Consider the following 27,417-nt stretch of genomic DNA (forward strand, 5'->3'; position numbering starts at 1 on the left):
TGGAAATTATTATGGGCCAGGCCAGGCCAGTCGTCATGTAGAATTTTTTGGTGTGGGTGTTTTGTCTCGGTTTGTCAAACGCTTCAATGATTATTATTTTCAAGTGGACTTAAAAATTTTGCAAATCTCTATTTATCTATCTAAAACGTGGTGTTTGCGTGTATAAGTGAACATATTTCTTTGTGATTGTGAACAATATTTGTGCAGTGAAGGCAGATAATAAATTGGTGGGGGGCTGCTAAAATACTACGATAGGATAGTAACAACGTTTTACAACTGGTGTCGTTCGGGTGCTCATAAAATTTCTCATCTCAGTGCGGACGAGTCGGACATCCATTTTGTTTTATTATGTGGTTTGGTTGTTTACACTGTGCGTCGTGCTCTCGACAATGGAAAGCGACGGTGAGTTGAGCAGTCGGTGGGAGCGTAGCACATAACGAAACGTTGTCTGCGCATGTAGGCCGCACACGACAATAATCTTGCATCAGTGAATAAGTAATGGTATTCGATTTTGTGCATCGTGTGGCGCAGCCGTGGTGTCGGTTCCGTATACACGACACGTTCATCATTAGTCATAATAGCCAAAGCGAGTTCCACGCGCCGTGTAATATAAGTGCGGGCTAATTGATTTCGGTTCGAATCTAAGCATGCGCCTGCCGTATGCAACCTGCCTACGTACGTCGCTCGCGTCTATATCGCGCTTATCAGCTGATTACACTATTTAAATGCACTAGCAGCCTTGCACCATGAATGTTTATAAATAATCATAAACTACCATGGAGTAGACTGCTCCTATAACAAATTCTGTAAGTTGTGAACATTTTTTTATTTTAATGTTGTCCTATCATTGCATTTAAACTGTACTTACTACTGTTGTTTATATGTAGTTAAAATTGTGCAAATAATCTTTAATATATTTTATTAACAGTTAATTAAGACCCCAATACCAATATAAAATATTATTTGAAATAAATTGCTATAACCAAACTTGCCATTTACTTTATTTAATGTGTGATAAATCTAAATTGTTTACAGAGATAGGTTATAATGATATACATTTCATTAAAATATTAACCATACATCCCAACTACTTGATTAATCATTACATTCTTAATCAAACTCCGATAATGATTGATAAAAAAACCAAATATTTTGTTTTTTTTTCCTCCCTTGTGTTATAGGCAAAGGTATTGCAGTCTTTAATAACATCTGTGTTAATAATATAAAAATGAAGGATTCAATGATAATTTGCTACATTTAGAATTATTAATCTATAAAAAGGAATCAAATTGTAACTAAATTGACTATATTATTTAGAATATTCATAGTCCTAAACACTATTGCCTGAGACTATTGTCTAGAAGTACTTTTTCAAGCATGTTGTAACAAGTTATGACAAGCAATATGGCTGAGTATATAATAAATCTTAATATTTTTATTTTCATGAACACCTGACCACAGCACATAGAAAAAATAAATATTTATTTCGACGGCATACAAATAGAAGATTATAGCATTTTAGAATTTCACTAAAATAGGGAGTTGCAATACACAACCTTTTTGGTTATAATTTAAGTAGGATAAAATAATATTAGACAACTCAATTTAGTATTTTTTTGAATCATGATAACCCATATGTCCTTTAGCTTTCCCAATTTACTTATTTGGTATCGGAATGTTCATTATTAAGCCTGGTTTGTAAAGTTATGTAAAGTTTGAATAATTTAATCAATTGCCAAATAAAAATGTATATAGAAACCAATAGGTATTGTATGTATGTATGTACATTTCAGAAGATTGATCAATTTTTATTTCATATTGTCCACTGTGAAGTAATACCTCTGTTATAGTGAATCTGATAAGAGAATTTTAGATAAGTAGTCTATATTTAAATTAATATAAATTTCACTAAAGGTTAATTGTATAATAACAAAACAGACTATTTCATTGTTTTTTTTACACTCTTGAGTGTAGACTTTACGACTTACGGCATTTTAAAGCTAAGACTAGATTTTACGACCTGCATTCTCAACGGTGCATCGAAATTGGCATTATGTCACCTTATGCATATTTAATGAGAATTTATGATGGTTACCGATGCTACCATTAAAAAATAACGGCTTTTCATGTAAATTTTGTATTTGTATTTTGTAGGCTGTGTTTAGTTAAAAAATACTGTGTTCATTCTTTCGAATGACAAAAATGGAGAAATCAATGTTAATTAACGACAATCAACGCTTATAAACAAAGTTTTTATTAGTAAAACTTAAATTATCTAGCTTGTAACGGACATTTTACCAACCTGTAAATGAGCATCACTTAATGCGAAGTGTGATCAGTGAATCGGAATAGGGATGCCAACTGGCCGCGGTTCATATTTCCCGGATTTCTGCTTAATTTTAAGTCACCTGCGGCCGTTGTTCACATCCAATTTTTTTTTATATCGATATCGACAAAATATTTAAATAATTTCCCAGGGTTTACTTGCGTGACTATTTATTATTTTTCGAAGACTTCCTATAAAAATGAGAGACATTTTAGATAAAAAGAGTATAGACTATGATTAAATTAATCTGATCATTATAATACTATTAATAATGTTGAATGATCTTCATACGTTGATATTTAATTAGTTACAATAATGAAGTCATGATTTCTAATAGCAATTCAGTAGGGTCGTCAATTTAGGAAAACAATCTATCGATTTTTAATTAATGTTTAGGTTTCCCTTAAATAATAAAAATTATAATACTGATCGAGTCACGCATTTGTATTACGATGTTTCCTTCGTATCGTATATATAATTATCATTATTATATTGTGATTAAAATCATGACAAAATGAAATGCCTACCAAATTCATAAGGTTAGATAGATACCTTAGGTAATTTTGCGTTACTTATAAAAAGGTTTTTATCGTTTTGGTTTTGGTGGTTATTTTTATAGTAATACAAAACGGATATTCCGACAGCCCTAAAACGTACGTCCATGGTTTAGTTATCTTTCAAATTATAATATGTTCAATTATTCAATAAAGCTTAGTCAGAAGTCATAACTATAATACGCTTCCACATTACCAAGGTCGATACAACGTTATATTAACATGTCGCAACTTGCTTTAGACCATTTTATGAAAAAAAAAATATTTACATATATCAGGTAGGTACTTAATTTTTACAAACAAATTTATAATAGTTTTAGTTTTTTTATGCTACTCAAGCAAAAAAGTTGACTGACTCATTTTTCAGTCGAGACCTAAGAATAAGAAAAAATATCGATAGGTATATAGATTTTGTATAAATATTCCGTATATATTTTTCTCAATAGCAACACCGGAGCCGTTGTCTGCACCGACTAATCTTTGTTTAATTGAAGTATTTGTCTTTGGTCTAAGTTACGTTTTTTTTTCAATAACTAATATTATTCTCAAAGAATATTATTAGTTATAAAAAAAAAAAAAACTATTACATAGGTATAATAATACGGATGCTGTCGCTTTCGATACTTCCGATATATCTGTTGGATCTGAATTAAGATTGTCTTTCGTCTAAGCGTTCGTACGGGAGTTAAAATAAGTGTTGCGTAAAAAGCGTTCGGAGCCTTTTTTACCGCTACAATCCCACGCTGTTTAAACAAGCGCTTAAATAATTACTTTGTGCCATTACATTGCTTGATGCGGACTATGCATTCAGCTGAACTTGCAAAAATAGTATTTCTATTGTAAGAATAGGAAAATAGAAAACTATAACGGTGGGCTCAGCCATTTTGTAATATTTTCCAAAATTGTTTGGCTAAATCCTTAATTTCCAAGTTTTTTAAGGACGACAAAGAAAATCAGACGAATTACTATCCAATGTTATAGTCAAAATTTTTATAGTTTATGTTTAGTTTTTTTAAAGTTTACATTACAAGATCCTTAACTTAAATACACTCGTACTCGTCTGTTGACATCGTAGTCGAAACTGACGGATTTGGAGCTTTAAACAGCTCTCTTCTAAATCCTATATGTCTATTCCTATGATGAACATATTTGGGCGCATTCCACTCGATGTTTAAATAGAGCGTGGACTGATACAAAAACTCGAACTGTAAAAACTCCCATGAGAAAATTCACAAGTCAAATAATGTCGATTTAAATATCCCTTTTTTTGTTAAATGTTAGGTGTGTTCCCAATCATATTCAGTCATGGAGTTCATTCATATATGCCAAAATATCGCAACAGCAGTGTAACATATTGACCGAACCAAGTGTTGACGGTCAAAGCATCTATTTGTCATAATTTTTCTCCTTTGATGTTTGTCGAAAACCAGTAAACAGAAGCACAAACAATATAGGTATTTGCCATATTTGTGCAAGTTAAACAAATATACCTTAATAATTTTTACTTTCGTCGCGTTTGGAAAATTAAATTAACAAACACGATACCCCATATGACGTGCCATTATTTTATTACTTAATATAATAAAATAAAAAAGGAGGTTACGAACATAACACATATTTTTTATTGGTTATGCTGATGCTTTAAGCATGAATATTTAATTGGTACGCATTAAGATCATCACTAAGGTAATTTATCCAAAAACAAATTGAAGTATTTCTGTCTCTATCCTTAAGAACTTTGGTTCTTATGACTTTTAATAATATTTTCAATATTAATAAATCAGAACTAAAAAAAGAGTAAAGGCGTTTATTAAGTTAAACATCCCGTCTCTCGTTTCGATTGCAAAAAATGATTTGCTTTTTGTATGAGGTTTTTTAATGCATCAAAAAACTTTAACTTTCAAACTTAACTCGTAAGCATATAGTTTTCTTACATTTAGTTACCATGGTTTAGATATACATATGCGTATTAGGAAATATAACTTGATTCATTAATATATTATGTATTTATTAAACCACATTTTTAAAGTTTTATTCTTAAACAGTTTATTGCAAATAAATGTAAAGCTATAAGACTGTAAACGTAACATAATCTTTAGATTTTAACGGCACATAAAAATGCCTTTCATTTTTAATACGTTTAATAGATTCTTAGTTTAAGTTATAGGTTATGTTAGTAATGTTGTAAGATATAGCAGGATAATATAAAACTATTAGTGTTAAGGAAGCTGGGGTACCTAAACGCCTTCTACTCTTGGTCATAGAAGTCGAGACAGGTCTGATGGATGGCAACTGATTATCTTGACGGTTCTTCTTGGTAGAATCTATATACCTAACCCGTGGTAGCTTTACTTGATATAGATCTGTAAAATGATGATTCAAAAGTGCTTGTAAAAGCCTACTTGATTAAAGTGTATTTTGATTTTGAAATAAATCGCTATGAGGAACTGGTAAGAGAAAGCCGAAGAGATGTAAACAGCTCTTCGGCTAACGTAACGTAACGTAACGTAACGTAATGCCTTACTTGATGATGAACTCCTACTTATTCTCCTACTAAATCTTAAATACTGATATCTATTCGTATTGATCCGAAAATACATCAGTAATAATGAATCTATTCGAAAATATGTGGTGCACATTTTCTTCGTACTCGTTACAGTTTATCGCCGTATGAATAAATCTGCAAGGAATTTATTATGTATACAATCTATTGTAAGTGACTTAGAATGAGATCCTGCTGTAAAAGGGACATCCGCTTAAACCCAGGTTATTGATCCAAGCTAAATCTATTTCGAATTTAACTGAAATAGCGAACAGTTACTGTGACTATATTTACCATCTATTACAAGAGAATTTAAATTTAGAATTTGTAGATTAAAAAGAAACTATTAATGGACTACGAACGAACACGCTAAACCATATTTAGAGTTTTTTTAAATTGATTTTAAAAATGTGTTAATTCAGATGTTATATCTTGTACTGAATTATATTTATTAAAGTCATATTTTTTTATTACATAACTTAATTCCGTGTTGGAAGCTTTGATCTTTTGCCGGTTTCTGTTAATATTGGTCACATTAGAGTTAAAAAGAGTCACTCCTCCAACCATTATCAGGTTGCGTAAGAGCCAATTAAGATAATTTACTCGAATGTTGGTGTAGGGAACTCCAAAGGATTCTTCCAAGGGATGGTGCCCTAATAAAAAGTCTAAGGCCACGCGAAAGAAGAATTATGATGATGCTCAAATACCTCTTATAAAGATGCCAATGTCTCGATTGTCCTGGCTACTTAAAAAATGCATTGCCTGAATTCTATCAACACATTCTCGGTTGCATTCCTGAGTTTAGAAGTTGGCAATTTATTCTACTTACCTAAACTCTTCAGATTATAAGAGTGATGGAACAGTTCTGATAGTGCACTATTATATCGCTGACGTATGACTAGTCTTCGTTAAGAATGGTCGTCGTGACCATAACCATTTAAGAGGACGTCATAACGTAATTTGATTTAATCAACTATACTCATTACATAATGTGTACATAAATGAATTAAAATGTACTTATTAAAGAAAATATATAACATATAATATGATAAATAATATTTTCTTTTTTTTTTTGTCGAACATTTTTAGAATTATTGCAAATCAAGTCAACCAGTGACGCAGACGGCAGGCTTAGAAGAACTGCGTCAGTTGGCATTTAATACGTGTATAATAGAGGTGTAACTTACTCGGTCGATTGTTTTTTTTTTTTTCCTAAGATTGAGTCATATCTATCTATATATTAATGTAAGTTGTCGAAATAATATTACTCATTGGTTTTTTCGTAATCTAGGACGTACAGTGCGTAAATTTATCGTGATTAATATGTGTTAGTGTGAGAGAGAGAAAGCCTATACGTGGGATAGAAATCTTCTATCTATTCTTAAATAATATATATATATATATATATATATATATATATATATATATATATATATATATGGGACTATGACCAATCGTCGTGTCCGTAGTTATAAACTATTCATTTTTTGAATTCCGTTTGTCCTTTCCCCCTTTCTTTATTTAATGCCCAGCGAAGCGGACGGGTTTCAGCTAGGATTTTTTTATAAGAATAATAAGTTTTTTATAATGGGATAATATTAAAAAACCGATTTACTGTGATGGGTTTGGTATGTTCTTTATATAACATTTAATTTTCTGTGATAAATCTTGTTTCGATATCGGATCATAACGTGTTTTATACAATCAAATTATGTTAAACTATGTTTTTAGATTATTTAATGATAGAGAATTTATGTACCTAGGATTTGAACTATGGGATTGTTGAGAACACAACTGCAGAACTTGTTGTTTCTTTTTTTTTAATTTTTTGTGTTACCTTTATTAAAAAATAAACACAATTCTCGTACTATATATTAAACAGTTCTACTGATTTTGCCTTTTTATATAATATATGTTACAATTATGTTGTTCGTCAGTGAGAATACGTGATCGCTAAAGAATAGATAATAATGACGGAATTTATCTATCTATACTATACAAGTTATGTATATCAGCATAGATACGGTCTAGCGTGTCAGGCGAGACAGGAGTGAGTGGCAAAAAGGGCAAAAAACTAAGATTTATTATATCATCGAGAATGATCAACCTTGTTTCAAACATTATATTAATTTATCAAATTAATTATTAGATAAATTTTCTATTATTATTATTTTGATATTATTGTAATTATACGTTCGATTGAAAGTAAATGTTAAAGTTTTTAATATTATATTTAGCTTGGAAAAAAATATTTTTAACATTTTGTTTATTATTTTACAGGCGTACGGTGGCAATGAGTGATCCGTGGTAGCGGCAGGCGGTGATGCAGCGGGCCCACGCGGGCGGCGCCTCGCAGCCGCAGCCCTACGCCCCGCGGCCGCACTACCGCTCGCAGTCCCACGCATACCCAGACATTGATGACCAGGTAACCCGTCATATCCTAACTGTTTAAACCTATTATATTTTCCATTGTTCGGCAAAGATCGACCCAAGAAACGATGGATGGCTTGTGTGAAAGACGATATGGTTAGAAAGAATGTTACTTGTGAGATGACGTCCGACAGAGAAGTATGGAAGAAGAAGACATGCTGCGCCGATCCCAAGTAAATTGGGATAAGGGCAGGAGGATTTCTGTAATTCGTTGGACTGCTCCGAGTCGAAATTACAGCTGATACATGCAGATGTTACTATATTTTTTCTCGAATGAACAGAAAATTAAGCGAATAAAGAACTGCTGTTTGCCCGGATTTGAATAAGCGGTCTTCTGCTAAGGTTCACAAGTTCTAACCCTCGGGTCATGTCGGCTCTAACACACTATATTATTACATAGGAGCTCAAGAGATAAATATCACTCGAATTGTAACTGTAGAAGTTTAACATAACGAGCAATGAATAAATTATTCAATGAAATAATATATACTAAAATTATACAAATATCGATCGTTTTATTTTATAGTATTGGTTGTACAATTTGATTAGGTATTATAATGTATTGTAGGTAAGCGAAAAAACCGCATCCAGCTATATTTAACATGCTCCATGATATAGAATGAGGTAAATAGCCGCAGCTATTTCGCTTTTCCTTTAAATATTTGACGAAATTGTCGCATGCAAAAATATACGTTAGTATCGTTAGGTATTGCGGCAACATCAATGCTGAGTAGTGCATTGATTTTGATTAATTATTAATGATAAACCTCGCCGAGGACTCTTTTCTTATCGATTTCGCGGACGAGCAAGTGTTCTCGATACGATTGTGTTGCATTTACTAGTCGTTTGGCAGAGCTCGAATACCGTCGCGTATATAATATCCGACTAGCTTAACAATTTAAAAATGTTTCTAAAGTATTCAATTTCGATGATTTTATTTATTGTTTCATAAATATTAAAGTTTTTGAGATTTTATAAGGATGTCTGTAAATGTGTGTGTTCGTTGTTAATTATTATAACATTACAATTAATAATAATGACGAAAAACCGATTTTATCAAACGATTCAATTATATAATGAACAGCAGCGGGCCTAAACAAAGCCGCAGTCGGTACCGTATGGAAAAAAGCCTTAATGTATGGAAATTGTTATCGATTTATCACGTGATCAACAATTGACTTATAAAATTGAATAATTTAAAGGAAAGCTTGAAATCGATTCAACGATAATTTGTCCACTTATTTTAGCCCCTTGGATTAAGTTTTTGTTCAATTTATTAGTTCATATAAAAAAAAAGATAGTTTTATTGTATATAATTATTAGTTTGTTATTGAATTGAAAATTCTTGTTTCACCAGATTCCAGCATCTGTAATCAGCAGTGTCGGGACTGTCAGTTTGTCTCAATCAACGACTAATCCAACACCGAATATAACAATGGCAAATCCAACGAATCTAGGAACAGCGAGCAGCAATACCCAAACGCCGGCTCAACAGACGCCCACGCAGGCGCCCGTAAGAAATCTGCCGAAGAAACGTAAGTTCGACCCTTCCGAGTTGGAGGAAATAGAGCGGAACTGTATGAACAGTATACAGGAAAGGAACTGTATCAATGTCTCCGTTTCCGCTCCTCTACCGGTCGAATACACGCCGCCAACTTACCAACCTCCAGTGCTGCAGCCATCTCCGATCGTCCAACGTTCGTCGCCGCACGATCTGAAGCCGTTCAATATTCACTATCCAAATATTGATTTGTCGGAATGGCGGGGTCATAGAGTGCTGGCCAAGCAGCGCGGTCTGTACATACCAGGGGTGATACGTCAAGCGGATGGGTGCAAAGTGATAGTGGAATTAGATGGACAGGAAAATGAACCGATAGAGTACAGTGATATATTTGGTGTTAACAAGTACGATGTGATCAGTGATGCGAGTCCTCAACTCAGCCATTTGTTGATTGAATCAGCGTGCGTTGTCAGGACTACTGACCCGAGCCGGGAGAGTGTGCAAAATGTGTTCGTTGAGGGACTCGTGTTCGAAGTGCTAAATTCGCCAATTAGAATTCGTGTTAAGGTAAGGATACATCAAATCAAATATGATATATATTCGCATAATTTAGTCAATGCACAATATGACATCAAATAATTTGAAAATTATATTTAGTGGCTAATAATTATGGAATTTACTTAAATATTTCAAAAGCTGTTTAAGTGTCGACATAACATTTTGAAGCTGACTAGTACACTTAAGCGTCTACATAGGATAAAACAAATTCGCTTCCCGCCGTCTGTACACTTCGATCTTTTGAACTATGCAATAGATTTTAATGAAGTTTTCTTCAATAACAGAGCGATTTAAGAGAAGGTTAATGCTAATACATCGTAGTCTATGTTTCATAAAATCGTTTGAGAAATATATAAATTCTATTATAATACAAAATTCTTAAACATGAAATCTATTGCTAATTGACATATTTCCCTCCGCTAAGGTGACAGATGGCGAGAATATCTGCAAGGAGATGGTGGAGGTGAAGCGGGCAGACATCCGCCTGCTGCAGCCGCCGTGGGCGGACGAGCTGGAGGACGCGGGCTCGCACGCGTCGCCCGCGCTGTTGCCGCAGCACATGCGCGTGCACCACGTCTCCGTGCCCGTGAGTCTATATGCACCTAACGAATTATTTTAACGAGCAAATATTATTCATTCTTCATTTAATCTCTCCGTTCCTCTGTTGAGACTAAGACTCAGAACTCGCTTGTAAACAAGCATATACAGGTAGCTTGCATTAAGAAACAGACATAAATTACGGGATATGCAGAAAATACGCACTGAGCCGCAACTTCTATATAATTGCATAACTAACTGGATTTAATTTCTTTATACCCATTATCTTTAATACTTGTTAGGGATAAAAATAAATTATTAATATTAGTAATGTCTTCCAAACATACTATAGTTACCAAAATAAACTTACAAGCGTTGTCGTTTACAGTTTTTATTATCTTATCAATACACAATATTATTGAACTCTCGATAGTGTTGTTTTTGTATGTTAGTTTTAAGAAGTAGGTTCTGTTATCGATACAGATCCCAAATATGTTTTTTTGGCATTCGCTGTTCCAGTTAATTTTAACGAAACACGGTTTTATACTATGTAAAGAGACAGTCAAACGTTACATTTTCATAAGAGCTCCCATTGCACATAAGTGGCACTCGTACGAAGGCGCCAAATACAACGATTGTTATATTCAACATTCATTTTTATTATACTATTCAATATAACGAAACATCAATAAATTGAATCTCAAATAAGTCTTTGTCTTTCTTTAGTAATTAATGATAATATAATATTTTCTGAATAATATAATTATTTCTTTTAACGTAAAAAATAATTTATTAACACGAGAAGTAAGGATAAGATTAAAACTTTTAAGTTTTCAACCGTTTAAAGTCGATAAATCTTTCTTGCAATAAAATTCCGCAGATATTTTTGATTGCCAATCAATACATTTAATTATTTAAGAAATAAATACGTCAATATGTTTATGCTTATATTAATCTACAAAGATTATATATATGATTAAAAATCGTGTAGTTAGTTATTGTTGATTTTTAGGCAGGATATATATGACATTTAATTAACATAATTTTGTAATTTAATTGGTTGTAACGTGTGGTAAAGGGTTAATATATAATATATCCTCTTTAATGACGGTTCAAAAGTGCTTGTAAAAGCGTGCTTAAATTACGTATATCTCGATAATTAATAACTATAATAAATAAATCAACCGAACATGACATATTCTTTGCAGTACTCAATGGGCAACGATCACTTTGTGACATCGTCTCCGATGCCCGGAGCTGGTCAAGTGGTGACCGTCGGCGCTCTGTCCAACGGCTCCAGGCCGTTCGATGATTACGGCGAGAGCGACGACGATCTCCCCAGTGAAAACATTATGTTTCCGACGGACGCGTCTCATATGGGTTAGAGAATTTGGAATTTTGTTATATAAACGATATACAAAAGTGTTATACACACATATACACACACATAAGCAAAACCATCGACACGTTATCTCCCATGTAAAGTACTAAAACCTTCAACGAAACGCGCTTCATCTTCTGATATAATTTTAAGTATATTGCTTAAGCCGTTTTTTCATTATGGAACTTCCTCATTATTTCATATAGATTTACTACTGACAGGCAGGCAAATCGGCCACCTGATGGTAAGTCACTATTGCTCATAGACATAGGTACTATGGAATATTAAGCATTTATAACGTCGATGCACCAAAATCTTCGGAACTAAAATGTTAATTCCCTTATGTATGTAGTTACACTGACTCACAAGACACAAACCGGAACACGACAGTACTTTTTATTGTAGTTTGCTCCATCATCCATACTACACGCAAAGTCCATTAGATTTTGATTCAGGAATTTTTTCCCAGTGAAAATAAATTAATGCATGTCATCATTATTTAGATTGCAACAACAGTAAACGTAGCAGCCTTCAAAGCAGAGGCAGCACGTCCAGCCTCATTGAAGGCAGTCTCACACCAAGATCTCAAGCCCCTACTCCCAGGTTCGTAACTGGTTGAAGATATCATGGATATGTTTTAAAACTCCCGGTTTGATTTAGATTACAGAAAAGTTTAAATGTGAGGAAGGCTATCTACATTTCTTTTTGTTTATTCCATTCAGGCATAAATATTGTCTTTGGTTATATAATAGTCTACATACTTATTTGTTTGCTTGATTATTCATAAAATGTACATTGCTTTGCTCGGCGCAGTTTATTACGGCTGTTTATAATACATGGGAATGCTTTCGTTATTGGGTTGTTTATCAATCCGGTGGTTGAGACATTTAAGAGCCTTTGACAAAAAAAACCTTAGGATATTTAACGATTCTAGGCTTGGTGACTTTTCACATATATTATTTTTAGAAAAATGTTATCAGCTTGTGGAACTGGTACTTTTTTTTCTCTCCAAAATTAATTCTTGGTGAAATCGTAATAATTTCGTAAATTTCACTCTTTAATGATAATCATCTACGGTTAGATCTCTTCAAAATGAGACTATTCCCGATTTTTTGTTTACAGCCATCGTCCCATAATCACTGAGACAAAAATCAGCTCACGCTATTATTAATATATAAGATTCCTTTCTTAATCGCTGTCAACTTCTAGATCTCAAGCGGCAACACCGCACAAATACAAGAAAGGTGACGTAGTGTCGACTCCTACCGGTATAAGGAAGAAGTTCAACGGTAAACAGTGGAGACGACTTTGTTCCAAGGACGGCTGTACCAAAGAGAGTCAGAGGCGCGGCTTTTGTTCGAGGCACCTCTCGTTGAGAGGAGTCACGAGGTCGTCCAACACGCCTCTGGCTCAAGGGTCTGCCCATACACCTCAGCAGAGGTGAGATATAGTCATATAACTTCATAAATGTATCACGTTAGTCAAATTAAAGTCATGATGGTTAAATTAATATCGTCGCGATGTGTGTAAACTATACATAGGTACCAAAATATCAGAAATTTCATTTGTCATTGATATAAAATGACATTTTTAATGACTATAAAATAGAAGTTTAAATAATTAATGTTTTTTAACTCTTTTGCCTCTTGATTGTTTGATATATATATATTTTATAAATAGAGTCAATAAGGTGATTGTGAAAGCTCTCTTGCGTTATTTTTTTTTTAAAGATTTAATTAAGTAAAAATTCTACAATAGGCCAAGCGCTCAGGTTCGATATTAAGACATACATGTTAAGTGGCTCGGGTCACGTGTAGCGTCTATCTTAAGATACTGGAATGTAACCGGCTTGTTCCAGAAGCAGCAGCAAGTCGCTGTCGTCCAGCGGCACGGGCGTGGAGGGGGACGAGACCTCGCGCGAGTCGGACACGACGCCGCCCAACTACCGCGTCACGGGCCGCTTCGACCCCGACGAGACCGAGGCCGCTAATATGTTGGGTAAGTGACAACTTGAATCATCTATTAACCCTGTCATGCTTTGTCTATGGATCTAATATGTTGTCTTTTGTAGATTATTACTCTTGCTCAACCAACTCTCAAAACTGGAACACGGCAATACAAAGTATAGCTATTTGGAATCCTATTAATAACATAAATGGTTGTTATAATTCTTTCAATTGTGCAATCTTTATGGCTATGGGAAGATCTTAGTATAGTATTTGAAAATAATCCGTAGTATAAACTTATTATTCTTTTGTTTGTAAGTCATGCAATAGATAATATGACAATGTTTTTAGATTTTTATCTCATAACACTAGATTTCATCATCTCTATACATATATACATTAATAGGCAAAGACCATGTACTTCAGCAAATTGCAATTTTTTTGTTTGTAAGCGCTTTAGTTTTTAATAAAAAATATTCGAAACAGATTGTTTTCCACAAATTTTCGAATATTTTATGGTCATGATAATTTCCAAAAGTTATCGTAACGTTTGGTCACCGAGGCGTGATCACAGCGGTGAGTACCCCATAACGCGCGTGCCGTCCGCAGTGTCGCTGGGCAGCTCCCGCTCGGGCAGCCCGGGCGCGTCCCCGGTGGGCGGCTCGCCCGTGCTGCGCGGGAACGTGTTCGTGCCCATCTCGTCGCCGCAGCCGCCGCACGCGCCCGTCTACCACCACCACCTCATCAGGTACCTAACTGACCTCCCCCGCCAACGTCTATATAATTTAATCTATTTTTTCACATATAAACATGTACATGTATAATGTATATCTAAAATTTGAAGGACCATTAAAGTAGTATTCGAGTTTAGACAAATATTGTAAAAGAAATTTTTATATCTATATTTTATATCATAGAATCTTTGAGGTATAAATTTAAAGAAATTAAGATATTGACTGTTGCTTCTCAATATATATTCTGTAATGTTTTATATGTACGGAAAAATATTAATGTTTTTATGAGAAAATGTGATTCTCATAACGTTGGTACAAGGAACAAACACAATCTTGTTACTCCTGTTACTCGACTGCATAGAGTCAGTAACTCTTTTGTGGGGCAATGTATACGCTTCTACAACAGGATCCCAGAAAGCGTTCAAAATGCTTCTGTTGCGAAATTAAAAAAAATTGTTAAGGAACGCTTGTGTGCGAAAGGTTACTATACAATTAGTGAGTTTATGTCTGATAGCACACCTTGGGAATGAAACGATCGCCTCCTGGCTGTTTCTACTCATATACAATTATGTATATAATTAATTTGACGTAAAAAAAAAGTCCCGCTGAGTTTCTTTCGCCGGTTCTTCTCAGGTCAGGGTGTTTTCTTTTTCCGAACCGGTGGTAGTGTTTAATTTGACTATCAATAAGTAAGTGTAATACTTCTATATTGAATAAAGGAATTTGAGTTTGAGTATAATAACGATTGAAGTAAAATTGCCAAGGAGACAATTTCTGATTAAAAAAGTATTTTCTTTTTTTCGGCTTTATTTTAGTTAGTAATGCAAGTGACATTACTAACAAGCAAACCAAAGTAATAGGAATTTTATTTTTGGAATGTTTATAATATTAACTTCGTCAACATTTGTTGATATGAATATTAAATAGTTTTTAATCAACTTATTATATTATTTGTTATTCTTATAGGGCTTTATTAAACTTTCGTGGTGTAGAAAATCTTTCTTTCAAGTTTTAAGTTCTGAGAAAAAAAAATATTTTATTTTTTTTTAATTTTAATTAATTTCTTGTTTTAATTGTTAACACTTTTCTAATAGACCCGAGTTAGTACGACCGGGTAGAGTCAGCTCACCAGTGGGCGGAGTCGCCACTAGCGTTATAAGAGTGTCTCCAGCACCTACTTATCATTACCAGGTATTTATTTAAACAAACCAAGCGTTATCGAATTATACAAGATAAAGTACAGAGTAACATACAAAAGTAAACTTTATATTTCCAGGTAGACAATCGGAATGGTCAATCTAGCCTTCAATCAAGTCAATCCAACGTCATCGGACTCCAATCCTCAAGTCTCAACATACAGAGCAACATACAATCGAATATGAACACGGCTACAACAATGCAATCGTCACTCAATTTGCCTTCCAGCATTTCCATAATAAACAATATGAATAACCAAGGCTTACAAACGAGTATCGCTAATTCGATCCGTAGCTCTAAAGCCGATGAAGTGCCGCACAACTTGGTCGTACACCGCATGCCACCCAACGGTAACGACCTTGATCACATCTATAGAAGTCAACCATTACGCAGGAATGGAATACAAGAACAGTACAGACGAGAGAATGAAGTTTCCCCGCCATTGAATAATCATGAAAATTTTGGCAATAGAAGGGTCTCGGAGTATGAGGATGAGGACCATTCGGTACCTCAAACTGACCACATGAGTCGCGGTAACATCGACCCGCGACCTTTAGAGCTCTCCGAGGCTCGCTTAATGGAAGACAACAAGAGGATTGTGAAACCCGCTCCTTTGCAAGCTCGATTGGTTTCATTGGTTGACACGGATATGAAGGAAGCTGTGAAACGGTTTTACGTTATACCGCAGAATACGTTGGAGAAGAAAATCGTTTTGATAAAAAACGAACCGTCTGATGCTGTTCAAGTAAGTTGACATTATTAAAAGCAATAGTGGTATATTCAAGAGAACTATGATTAGATTTTAATAAATATTTTTTCTGTTTTATATTGCAGTTAGAGCATAAACAGCATCAGATGGCGCAACAGATAAATAATAATAATGAACTTGAATCGGAACATCGTATGATGGATAATGGTGACCATGTGAGTTGTGACCAAATTCATTTAGTTATTTTGGTACAAATTTACTTTTGTAAAAAAAATCTATAGACCATTTTAAAGCAACATGTAATTTTAGTTTAGGACGATTAAAAAATATAAAGATTTTTCAATCGATTAGTTATTTGTATTTTGTATTATATTTATATGTTTAAAATAAATAAAAACATTGTTTCATTTTAGATAAATAACTTAAACAACAGTGCAGTGATAGTTCATCCCAATCAATTGCTACCGGTGCTGCCTCCGCCGACTTCGCATACGATAATAGGTAAAATTATTTATTTTTCTATCACATGTAAAACAAAATACATAAATAATATAAAATAATATACATACAAACAAACTTACACATGAACAAAGTATACTAAGTAGTTATTGTATCCAGTATCGACGAGCGGCGGCCCCAACGCAGTGTTCCCGTGGCAGTCGCTGGTGCCGCTGCTGCGAGCCGCGTCCCCGCCCGCCGCCGCGCCGCCCGCGCCGCCCTCCCCGCGCACGCCGCGCACTCCACACACCCCACACACCCCGCACACTCCGCACACGCCGCACACCCCGCACATCAAGACCGAGGAGCAGATCAAGACTGAAGGCAGTGGTGAGTCCACAGCCCGATTTGGCCTAGGTCGATCCGGTTCAGCACCAGAAGTCCATGATTACTTAATAATAAAGGGTAGAAGGTATTTGAAATATCAAGGATAATTTATTGTTTGAACTTGAATATATTAAATTCAAACTAAAGGGGGAAAAATTGGTTATTTTTGTATACAAATCTGATCTTATGTTTTCATTGTACATCTTAGCCTGTATGCTGCTTAAAACAATACATAATTTGTTTTTTGGAAATGGGTATATGTTGAAGGATTTGCACTTTAAAAGCAAAGTTATAAACTGTTTACTTACAATATCCAATTTGATAATCTTACTTCGAACAAGACATCCATGACCCACCTATAAAATAATAAGTAATATAATGTTGTATAGATGGAGTTACATCAATGTGTACGGACGAAGATGACGAGGTGTTCGAATGTGAGGACAGCGGCACCGGGGACGGTAACAATCGACGGTCGCAGAGCCTATCGTCACTGAACCAGCCTTTCACAGGACAGGAGAAAGTAAGATATTCGAGTTTAATTTGGTCAAATTGTTTAAGAATAGATAAAAAATAGATTTATTTATAATAATCTTAATTTCAATTATTGTAATATTTTAGACATAATTTGTATAAGTAAAAATTTAATATCGGTTTTATTTCTTTTTCAGAAGGAACGTCGCATAAGACGTCCAATGAACGCCTTCATGATATTCTCAAAGCGTCACCGACAGATGGTACACCAGCTCCATCCGAATCAAGATAACCGTACCGTCAGTAAGATTTTGGGAGAATGGTGGTATTCTCTTAAGCCCGAACAGAAACAGAAGTACAACGAGCTAGCCAGTGAGGTGAGATTTAATCATAATATATAATTGATAGGTTTAATATTACATGAACCAAACATAGCTGCATCATTATATTATTATTAGAAAACAAAATTATATTAACATACTAATATCATTTATGACAGACCTCCCTGGGGGGTAAAATGAGGTGTTAACAATATCGATAATTCGTAGTTTTTATCTATCTGGTAACATTTTGTATTAGATTCGATTTGTTTTTGCTACAAATAGGAATGTGAAAATATAGGTTAGATTAGAGAAAATTAGATTATTTAATAAAAAAATATAATTAATTTAAAAGGTTAAGGAAGCACACTTCAAAGCTCACCCGGAATGGAAATGGTGTAATAAAGACCGACGTAAGTCATCCAGTAGTCGGGATCCAACAGGCTCTATGCCACAGGTAAAATATATTTTTTTAGTATTTTTGACTGTTTTCTGTACCTTTACAATTTTAAATAAATATATTCTGTTCAAATATAAATAAATATATTTGTAACTTTATAATGTAGCATTATAATATATACATTTCCTGTGTATTTCAGAGTCCTCGAACTCCCTCCGAAGGGCCGAATCCCGGCGTTCCTACTAGTGGAACAGAAATGTCTATCAATGCTCAACCTTACAACCACGTTGGATCTCCTCAGCTCAGCGATGATGAACCAATGGTATTTATTATTAAAAATGAATGATAGCTTAGTTTTAATTAAAACTGCTGATTCTTATGCAATTTTTTCGCAGTTATATTGTTTTAAATTCAGAACCGGTCCTAGTTTTACATTTAATTGAATCATTAAGATTCCAAAGAGCATATAAGGGCTTTATTATGTGTATTATTTTAAAATTTTAATACATATAAAATAATTTCTTCATAAATTATATTGTGATTATTGAATTGACTAAATAGAGAATAATAGATAAATAATAAACAAAATATAATAAATCAGCAGATTAGTCAGACAATCGAAGAACCCCCGGTACCGCCGCAGAGCATCGAGATAGATCTGAAGTGTGGTGAGAAAGTGACTGATTCAGATTCGGAAGGCATCGACACACGAGACTACTTGCCTCATCACGACCACACTAGGCGACCTAAAGCTATCAAAGCAAGGTAAACTAGACTTCATAAATTCGTCTAACAGTTGCTCTTAAAAATATTTAATAAGTGCATTACAAACTATTAGACTATAATTTTCATTGAAGTTTATTATTTGCTTTTTTGTATTTCAGAGCTGGATCGTCCGATAATCTGTTGGGTGGTATAACTGCTTCGAGCCCTGGTGGTTCTAAAGTTTTCCAACCTACTGGCGGGGCCTTCAAATCTACGCACGCAGATACCGGTAAGAGAATATTTAAACATCATCCAATTATGTTTTTGCATGTGAACATATTCGTCAATTACATTGTCGTAACTCATGCTGTTTCACATTAAAAACAATTGAACTCTATTTTTTTCCGTTCCAGGTGAAAACCACAGACAATGGACGGCGTTCACGTCAATAAACAAACCCATGAACACTCCGACGTCAAGTCCGCACCCGTCGCTCACCAACACGCAGAGCCTCACGAGCAGCGTGCAGGGCATCTCGCTGAGCGCGCCCAACCTGACCACGCAGGCGGCGCTGGACAACGCCATCGCCTCCATCATCAGCCCCACGCCGGCCGCCGGCGTGCAGGTCATCTCCAGCGGGATCGCCATGCCACAGGTGCAGCAGCAGCCGACGACCACGTCGTCTTTGCTGAAGAGCGTGACGCTGGTGAAGAGGAATATTGGGGATACTGCTACAGGTGATTTTTTATAATACACTACCTCAGAAACAATGAAGTAAAATGAAATACTATATTAATTAAATAAACTGCATTAATATTTATTATGAATATATATTTTTTATTTGAAATTAATTAATATTTAAATAAAATGACTGATATATGACAATTAATGTCCAGTACAACAATATTTTTTTATTATTTTTTGTGTCCCTAGGTCCCATAACTCTCTCCCTGGACGCGTCAGGAAATCTAGTGATAAAGGCGAGCCAGGCAAACGACAATCCTGCTAATGATGCCTCTCTCCACTATGTCCAGCTGCAGAGACTTTACGTTCCTTTCAGCGCCGGTGAGTTTTATAAATGTTCTGCTGGTCAATAATAGCTTTGACCTAGATTTGAATTGACATAATTGGTCGAGTTCTCAAATGAATTTATGGTATTCGTAGCACAGCAAAAGCAAAGTGCACCTAATATAACGACCTCCGTGGTAGAGTAGTGTGTACACCGGTTTTCATGGGTACGCCACTCCGAGGTTCCGGGTTCGATTCCCGGCCGAGTCGATGTAGAAAAAGTGCATTAGTTTTCTATGTTGTCTTGGGTCTAGGTGTTTGTGCTACCGTTGTTACTTCTGATTTTCCATAACACAAGTGCTTTAGCTACTTACATTGGGATCAGAGTGATGTTGTCCAATATATAAATAATATAAACCTTAGATTAGTTGTATCTTTACTTCTCCTCCATATTGTGTCTCGCTAGTATAATGATATTTTTGATTAATCCTTAATTCATTATCGCCATTTAAAAAAGTACATGTTAATAATCTTGTCGTCATAACACTTTATTTTCAGAGACCGATGTAAACAAGAACCAAAATCAGAACCAAAATCAAGGTCAGAACATACAAAGCGGTCAATCGGTGATTGTGTCTCAAAGTAACACCAACACTGTGCCCAAACCTAGCCCGTAAGTGTAATAACTAGAAATGAGAATTGGTACTGAATTATTTTATCCTTTATGGATATGTACTAAATAAGATATTAAAAATTATTGCTTGGTTATCAATGTTTTACATTAATTTGTTCTGTGCAGGCAATGGGAGGCCCCGATAGAAGAGACTCGTCCATTCCCACTCGCTCCTACGCCCGCCCAACTCGGCAGAGCGCCCTTACAGAAGAGATTGAGTCGAGGTATCATATTAAATATTCTAATGTAAAACTTATTATGTTATTAAAATATTACTAATTTGTAGTTTAAAAGATAGTAAGAAATATTACATTTTGTTTTATATTATATTTAATAAATTACAATTAATTTAATATCAGGTACCTCCACGGGCTCTACTGGTAGTAATGAGCCCGTCGTGCCTCGCTCGGAGAGCGGGCCAACCACTCCGCACGAGAACAACGATGCTCTCCATTCGCCTAAGAAAATGGAGAACTTACCCAGTCCGTCGCTGAAAAAAAGCCTTTTCAAAAAGGGTAACGAGGATGGAAGGGACAAGTAAGGAATTATATTTAATCTGAATACAACTTGTCTAAATGAAAGCAAAAGGTTAAAGAATATAAATGTAATACGCTGTTTCGTGTCAGGGTACTGGAGACGGTGAACTTCGAGCAGAAGTTCAGCACGTTGCCGAAGTTCAAGCCGGAGGCGTGCAGCCCCGGCGCCATGGTGGTCCCGCGCAGCCCGCAGCTCTACCTGCGCAAGAAGCAGCACAAAATGCCCATGGGTTCGTATTGTTTATGATTGCGTACTACTTTAATTGTATTTTTCTGGGGTGTGTTTCTTTATCTATATGATAATAATGCTAATTTTTTTACGGTAAGTCGTCTTGCTTTATACCGATAACGTATGATGCCTTCATTTCGGTAATATTAAGTTAAAAAGATTATTATGAAGTAGTATATATTACATTGTTTATATAAATGTAAAATGCGTCTCTTAATATATATTTTTTTACATGTCAACAGACGAAGAACCGACAGTAGTAACGCCACAGCTCGAAGCTGAAGTTATAAACGGGAATGGAATGCCAACACCACACTCGTATGGGACGCCGCACACGACCACCAAGCTCGTGGGAAACACTTTCTTTGGACCCGATTTTAATATCGACAGCTTTAGAGGTAGCTAGTTAATATTAATCGTATGATTATTTGAATTTTTAATTTAATTCTTACCGCACGATGGTACAGGACTTACTAATTTTAATAATTGAAGAAAAAAAATTGTAACTATTACTGAGATAAGTCTGAATGTCGCACGACTCGATCACTAACGTCCCCGTGCCCGCAGCGAGCGAGAGCACCGAGGATATGTCGCCGCGCACGCCGTGCTCGGTGGGCGGCGCGGGCGGCGCGGGCGCGGGCGCGCGCGGCGAGGCGGGCCACCGCCGCGTGCTCGAGCAGAGGCGCCATCTCGTCATGAAGCTGTTCCACGACCACGGCATGTTCCCCACCACGCAGGCCACCACACACTTTCAGGTCACTGGATGATCTACATACTATTACTACGTTTTATAAATTGAGAATAAGTTAATTTGGGCCACATTTTCGTTAGTTATTCAATCTCCTTAAAAATTGTGTTATTATTAATTCAAGGAAGGCAGATAAGGAAACGTGAGTGGTCATCATGAGATGAACATGATGATTATTGACCTTTGCTCGTTTGGCATTAATATAAGTGGTAGTTTATTACAAATTAACTACAAAATAGGATTTAAGTCCTTGAATTCATTATAATAATCAAGTTTCTTGTTTATAATGAAAGAGGTATTACTGTCAATAGTAGAATAGTAGATTTCTGATTCCAAACTAAACATACAAACATTATCAAACACTAGTAGTTAAAATAATTAAACATTTTTGTGTATAAAATTCAAATCTGTTTACTTTAATTACACTATATAGAATTTTTAATAATGTTCTAGGAGTCTATTTATGTTTTTTTTTATCCCATCAGGCGGCCCACACAGATATATTCCCGACGAAGATGTCGTTGCAGTTGAAAATTCGCGAAGTGCGCCAGAAGCTAATGGCTCAGTCCAACCTCACGCCGCATTCGGAGGTCAACACGCCTACTAGTAAGTTTTACTAAAAGTATAAATAAATACTTCATCACATGTTTTGTATATGTAACAATAACACTGTATTTATTTTAGAAAAAAAATCCATTATTTATTTTTATTTCATAACAACACTATTTGAACATAAAAGATGTATGAATAAAAAGATTAGTGATGCGTGTTCGCATTTTTATCTCTTATTAGTTTTCAAAGTTACCACTAAGGAATTGAATGTCTGTCAATATGTTTCGATAGAATTAAATATGAATAAATTGGTTTTCAGATGTGAACTCCCCCATAGTGTCAGCGGCCTTGCAGCCAACTTCAACGGCCAGTTAGCGATGCGGGTACACAATCTCCATTGTGGTTCGAGAGTAGACAACGCACGGACATACACCGAAGTGATAACTGAATTTGTGATGCATTGAACTTAATTATGTTTTTATATTAATTCGGAAACAGTATTCCAATGAGTATCTAACAGAATTAAGGTCATTACTACACGAGGTCACATTTTGATATTTAGATCGAAATAACAATTAACAATAAAACTCAGAAATGAATATTGTCATTGTGAATTATATAGATTAAGGTTTTGTATTTTCACACCAATACTGCCAATTTTTGTTGTCTACTCAATAATTACGCAATGAAGTTGAAAGTACGAATTGTAAACGTCTAAAGTACCTAAGTTGATATCGTTATTGTTATTATGTGATGGAGATTGTTAGAAATGCCTCGTTGCATTTATACATAGTGTTCGATTACACGACAAATTGGTTATAATATTAACAAAAAATACTTTAAGGTTATAAAAACGAGAAAAAAAAAAAACAAATAAAAATTGTTTCGATTGTGGACGAATGTATCGGTGCGAGTTAGTCGAGTATGACTTTTAATAATATGCACTTTACGTATCTTCTAATTACAGACACATTTTTTTTAATTATCCTTGTTATACTCTGAAGATTTAAATAATGCTTCGGAAATGTCATTTTGTAGATCGTAGTATAATCAATAGATTTTTTTTTAAATTGATTGTAATAGTCAGGATAACAAAATAGCGTTTTAATCAGGCCCTGAAAATTAGGTCTTTATTAATGACTATATATGGCGTATAGATTTTTTTTTTTAAATATTTACTCGTCCAACTTTCAAACAAATAATAGTATGTTGTCAATATCAGCTGTTTATCATGTATTTGTTTATTGTCATAATTCTTCATAGAAAATTATCCGATAACACAATGTTAGATGTTACTCAAAGCTGTATTCAATTTTAACAACTGTTTTATATTCACTAAAACAAATATATATAGTTAAACATATATGCATATATATGCTACATATAGTTGATTTCACATTCGAAATATGTCCAAAATACCGTTATTAATAAAATGAAGTAGTACTCGTATAAATCGTAAAATGTAGTAATTCATTGTTACTTCAGTATAGCTAGCACATTACTCATATGAGCACGATCTCAGTACATTTAAATGTATGTAATTTTATAGTCGAATTATAAGATTTTCTGTTTAGTATTTATGGGTATGAACGTTTCTAAAAGTATGAAATTTTTTGTTTCAATAGATCACGGTTTTTTTTTCGATTTTATCAAAACATCTATCTAGTTTGAAAAAATATATAATCTTCTGTAGATGAATCAAGCTTAAATATTTGCATTTACAGTTTGATACTGTTATATTTTTAAGACGGGGATTGCAATAAAACTTTTCTTAAAACTTATTGTGAAGCAATACGACGTCCAGATTTGAGGGAAAAATTATGGGGTTTAAAAAAATTTCTTGGTGCGAACATATTAATTATACTTTAAGTCATTAAATTGTATCGTTTTCTATTTATGTTGTGATGTTGGTCTTCCACGTGTTTTAATTTTTTTTTTTCATTTTATAAAAGGATATCTACTTATTTAAATATGTAATTATGTACACTGTACAGTGATTTAAGTTAAGTGAAGGAGTGGTTTGATTTTTATTTTGGATGCCATGTTTGTTCGGTTAACGTAACCCAAAACGAACCGTAGAAGGATATACGTTGTACTAGTTTGTTAGAAAATTCAATGCCTTAAAACGTCTTTCTAACTGTTGTGTAGGGACTTTCGTATTTTGAATATATCGATCGATGTGGTTCACATAAATCAGCTCAAATCATTAACAACACTAGATAAATAAATCAATATTTATACATTAAAAATCTCAATGTAAATATTAGAGTTATTTCAATTTAGATTTAAGAATTCCTGGCTCTCAAAGTAATTAGAGTTTTTATTTAGAGAATGCTAAGTAATTATTTTAGACGGAAATAATGTAATTTATTCTTGAAAAATTTTCGGCCAACGCAAATGTTTATATATCAAAATTTATATTTTTTAATGATCTCTTTGGAAGTATCGCGTTAGGTAATTGCTTTAGGAGTCCGGAAGTAAAGAGAATTTATTAAAAATTTATAATGTAAGAGATATTTTCGCACTGTTAACACTATCTTCGATAGCGTAGTTTGGTATTAATGAAACGATAGTGTCATGAATAATTCAGATTACAATTTTATAGTCTGATTTTTTAAGTTACAACTCATAGTCATCAGTGTAGTGAATTGGTCGTTGTTGTCACTTACTAAATAAATTCATACCGTTGTTACCAGTTAGACATTACAAATGCACCATAACTTTCGAATTAAGAACTACAGTACATTATAGACGAAACGAACACTTCAGTTATTTAAATAAAATGTAGTGTGTATGTTTCCATTGTTTCTCCTAGAGAATGCGATCCGTTGACCGACCTTACGATCGAACTTAATATTGTACATCGAACGAATTTCGTAGTGAGAGCAAAATCCATAGTAATTTCATAATAATAGTTTACTAAAATTTTGTGTTGCAGCCTCACTTTAATAATACCTTTGTGAATAGTTTTATATATCCGTTATTAAGATTTTGAAAATTTGAAAAAATGACTATATTGTTGATATATCGATACTTTGTAGTCAGTTATGGCAAAATGGAACAAACTAAAAAACATAATTTTAGATATCACGTTACTGTTCGCGTTTATTTTAAGTAAAAAAAAAATGTATTCAAAGTCAAGTAGTAAAGTCAAGAAACTATCTGTCAAGATATAAAATAAATTGATATTAAAAAATATATATCAAATTTAAATTTCTAAATATTTTTTGTTTGAGTAGGTTTGGTACATTTTTCTATAACTGGGTCAAATTATAACTTCAACATTTTTTTACTATGTTCTTTTTCATGTCTACATAGGAACTATTAAATTGTAACAATAATAAAACCTATTTTTGTTTATATTCAGAACCATTGAAACCTACATACATAATGATTACCCTTTCAATTAATTCGAAGAAAACTACACATACATAAATACATATTTTAGCTCAAATAAATTATATAACAATAGATTTTATCATGCAATATATATGTGTAACAAACATAACAAAATAATTTCCTATTATTTTTTATACATATTTACTTGGTTTTTGTTGCAATATTTCACAATATAATATAACATTAAAATGTTTATTTCGCTTTTGGTTGTTTGTAGATATGTTTCAATTTGCTTTAATATTGTCCATATTTTAAGTTATCCTTCAATGGGATGTTCTAGCGTTGATGGTGTTGAATGAATGTCTGTCAGTGTGTTAGAGTAATAACAAATATGAAAATCATAATGCTGCATATTACTAGTGCCTTATTGACTCACAGGACTAAGTGTGAACCTAATATAATATGCTAATATACTCTCCATAGTAACAGTCACGTTACAAACCCTGGCCTTGTTTGTCAATAAACATTTCGTAATAAGCAGATTTTAGACTGAATTAACTTTGTTGCATATAACAATTATAATGTTATATTTTTAAGAATATTAGCAATTATTTCAAAAGGACATTTTAAATGAAGCATTTCATATTCGTTATTTATTTCTTTTAAATAAGGCATTAGTCTAATTGTTTAGTCAAAATGGCATACATGTAAATATCTTGTTTAGACGTTTTATTTAGATTTAAGTGTTCAATTTTAATGTATACTAGATTGAATTAGACAAAATGACCTTAAGAGAAATATCTGAAGCAGTAATCACTTGACATAAGGAGTTTTTTTAAATGTTTATGAATCCAACTAAAGGACCAATAAATAGCAATTTAGTAATTGTAATCAAAACTAAAATTGACGAAATTAATTGTGTGCAGGTAGAGAATCAAACCCATAACAATGTGGACAGATTGTTCAAGCATATTGGATCATTGTACGAACTTATGTTAAAACATAAAAACCACGGAAACATTTGTGTCTTTTATTTCTTGCTAAAAGAATTGACCCAGACTTCACCAACCGTAATTAATTATGCTTTTGTTTTTAAACCATTGTTTATGACCCAAGATCAAAAGTCAAATTAGTCAGTATGACCATAAAGAAATATAGAATTACATATTATATTATTGAGGATATTAAAGAAA

At 33.9% G+C, this 27,417-nt stretch overlaps 1 protein-coding gene across 5 annotated transcripts; it reads left to right on the forward strand.

The window, feature by feature from the left end:
* Positions 1-27,244, forward strand: LOC125071249 (protein capicua homolog). Of its 5 annotated transcripts, XM_047681379.1 has the most exons (31): positions 1-402; positions 7,703-7,847; positions 9,210-9,920; positions 10,336-10,497; positions 11,657-11,828; positions 12,333-12,432; positions 13,039-13,269; positions 13,688-13,827; positions 14,385-14,523; positions 15,604-15,700; positions 15,786-15,822; positions 15,856-16,451; positions 16,541-16,630; positions 16,829-16,916; positions 17,034-17,243; positions 17,630-17,763; positions 17,912-18,091; positions 18,390-18,491; positions 18,634-18,756; positions 19,036-19,199; positions 19,319-19,428; positions 19,553-19,876; positions 20,073-20,204; positions 20,706-20,820; positions 20,947-21,044; positions 21,180-21,357; positions 21,447-21,586; positions 21,828-21,983; positions 22,153-22,340; positions 22,819-22,939; positions 23,205-27,244. In XM_047681379.1, exons 2-31 carry the CDS (start codon positions 7,746-7,748, stop codon positions 23,258-23,260), a joined length of 5,196 nt encoding a protein of 1,731 aa, XP_047537335.1. In that variant the 5' UTR covers positions 1-402; positions 7,703-7,745; the 3' UTR covers positions 23,261-27,244. The 5 variants fall into 5 exon arrangements, with proteins under 5 accessions (XP_047537335.1, XP_047537336.1, XP_047537332.1 ...); XM_047681380.1 differs by having other exon boundaries at positions 15,786-16,451; positions 23,197-27,244; XM_047681376.1 differs by having other exon boundaries at positions 15,786-16,451.
* The last annotated feature ends 173 nt before the right edge of the window (positions 27,245-27,417 follow it).

The sequence above is a fragment of the Vanessa atalanta genome, chromosome 19, assembly GCF_905147765.1.
Source record: "Vanessa atalanta chromosome 19, ilVanAtal1.2, whole genome shotgun sequence".
In the NCBI taxonomy this organism is placed as follows: domain Eukaryota; kingdom Metazoa; phylum Arthropoda; class Insecta; order Lepidoptera; family Nymphalidae; genus Vanessa; species Vanessa atalanta.

What these genes read in the sequence shown, in the direction of transcription:
- LOC125071249 (XM_047681376.1), top strand. Translation starts at nt 7,746, where the DNA reads ATGCAGCGGGCCCACGCGGGCGGCGCCTCGCAGCCGCAGCCCTACGCC. An exon ending in TGATGGATAATGGTGACCAT is followed by an intron (nt 16,631 to 16,828) that starts GTGAGTTGTGAC and finishes GTTTCATTTTAG; the next exon opens with ATAAATAACTTAAACAACAG. An exon ending in ATCTACGCACGCAGATACCG is followed by an intron (nt 19,429 to 19,552) that starts GTAAGAGAATAT and finishes TTTCCGTTCCAG; the next exon opens with GTGAAAACCACAGACAATGG.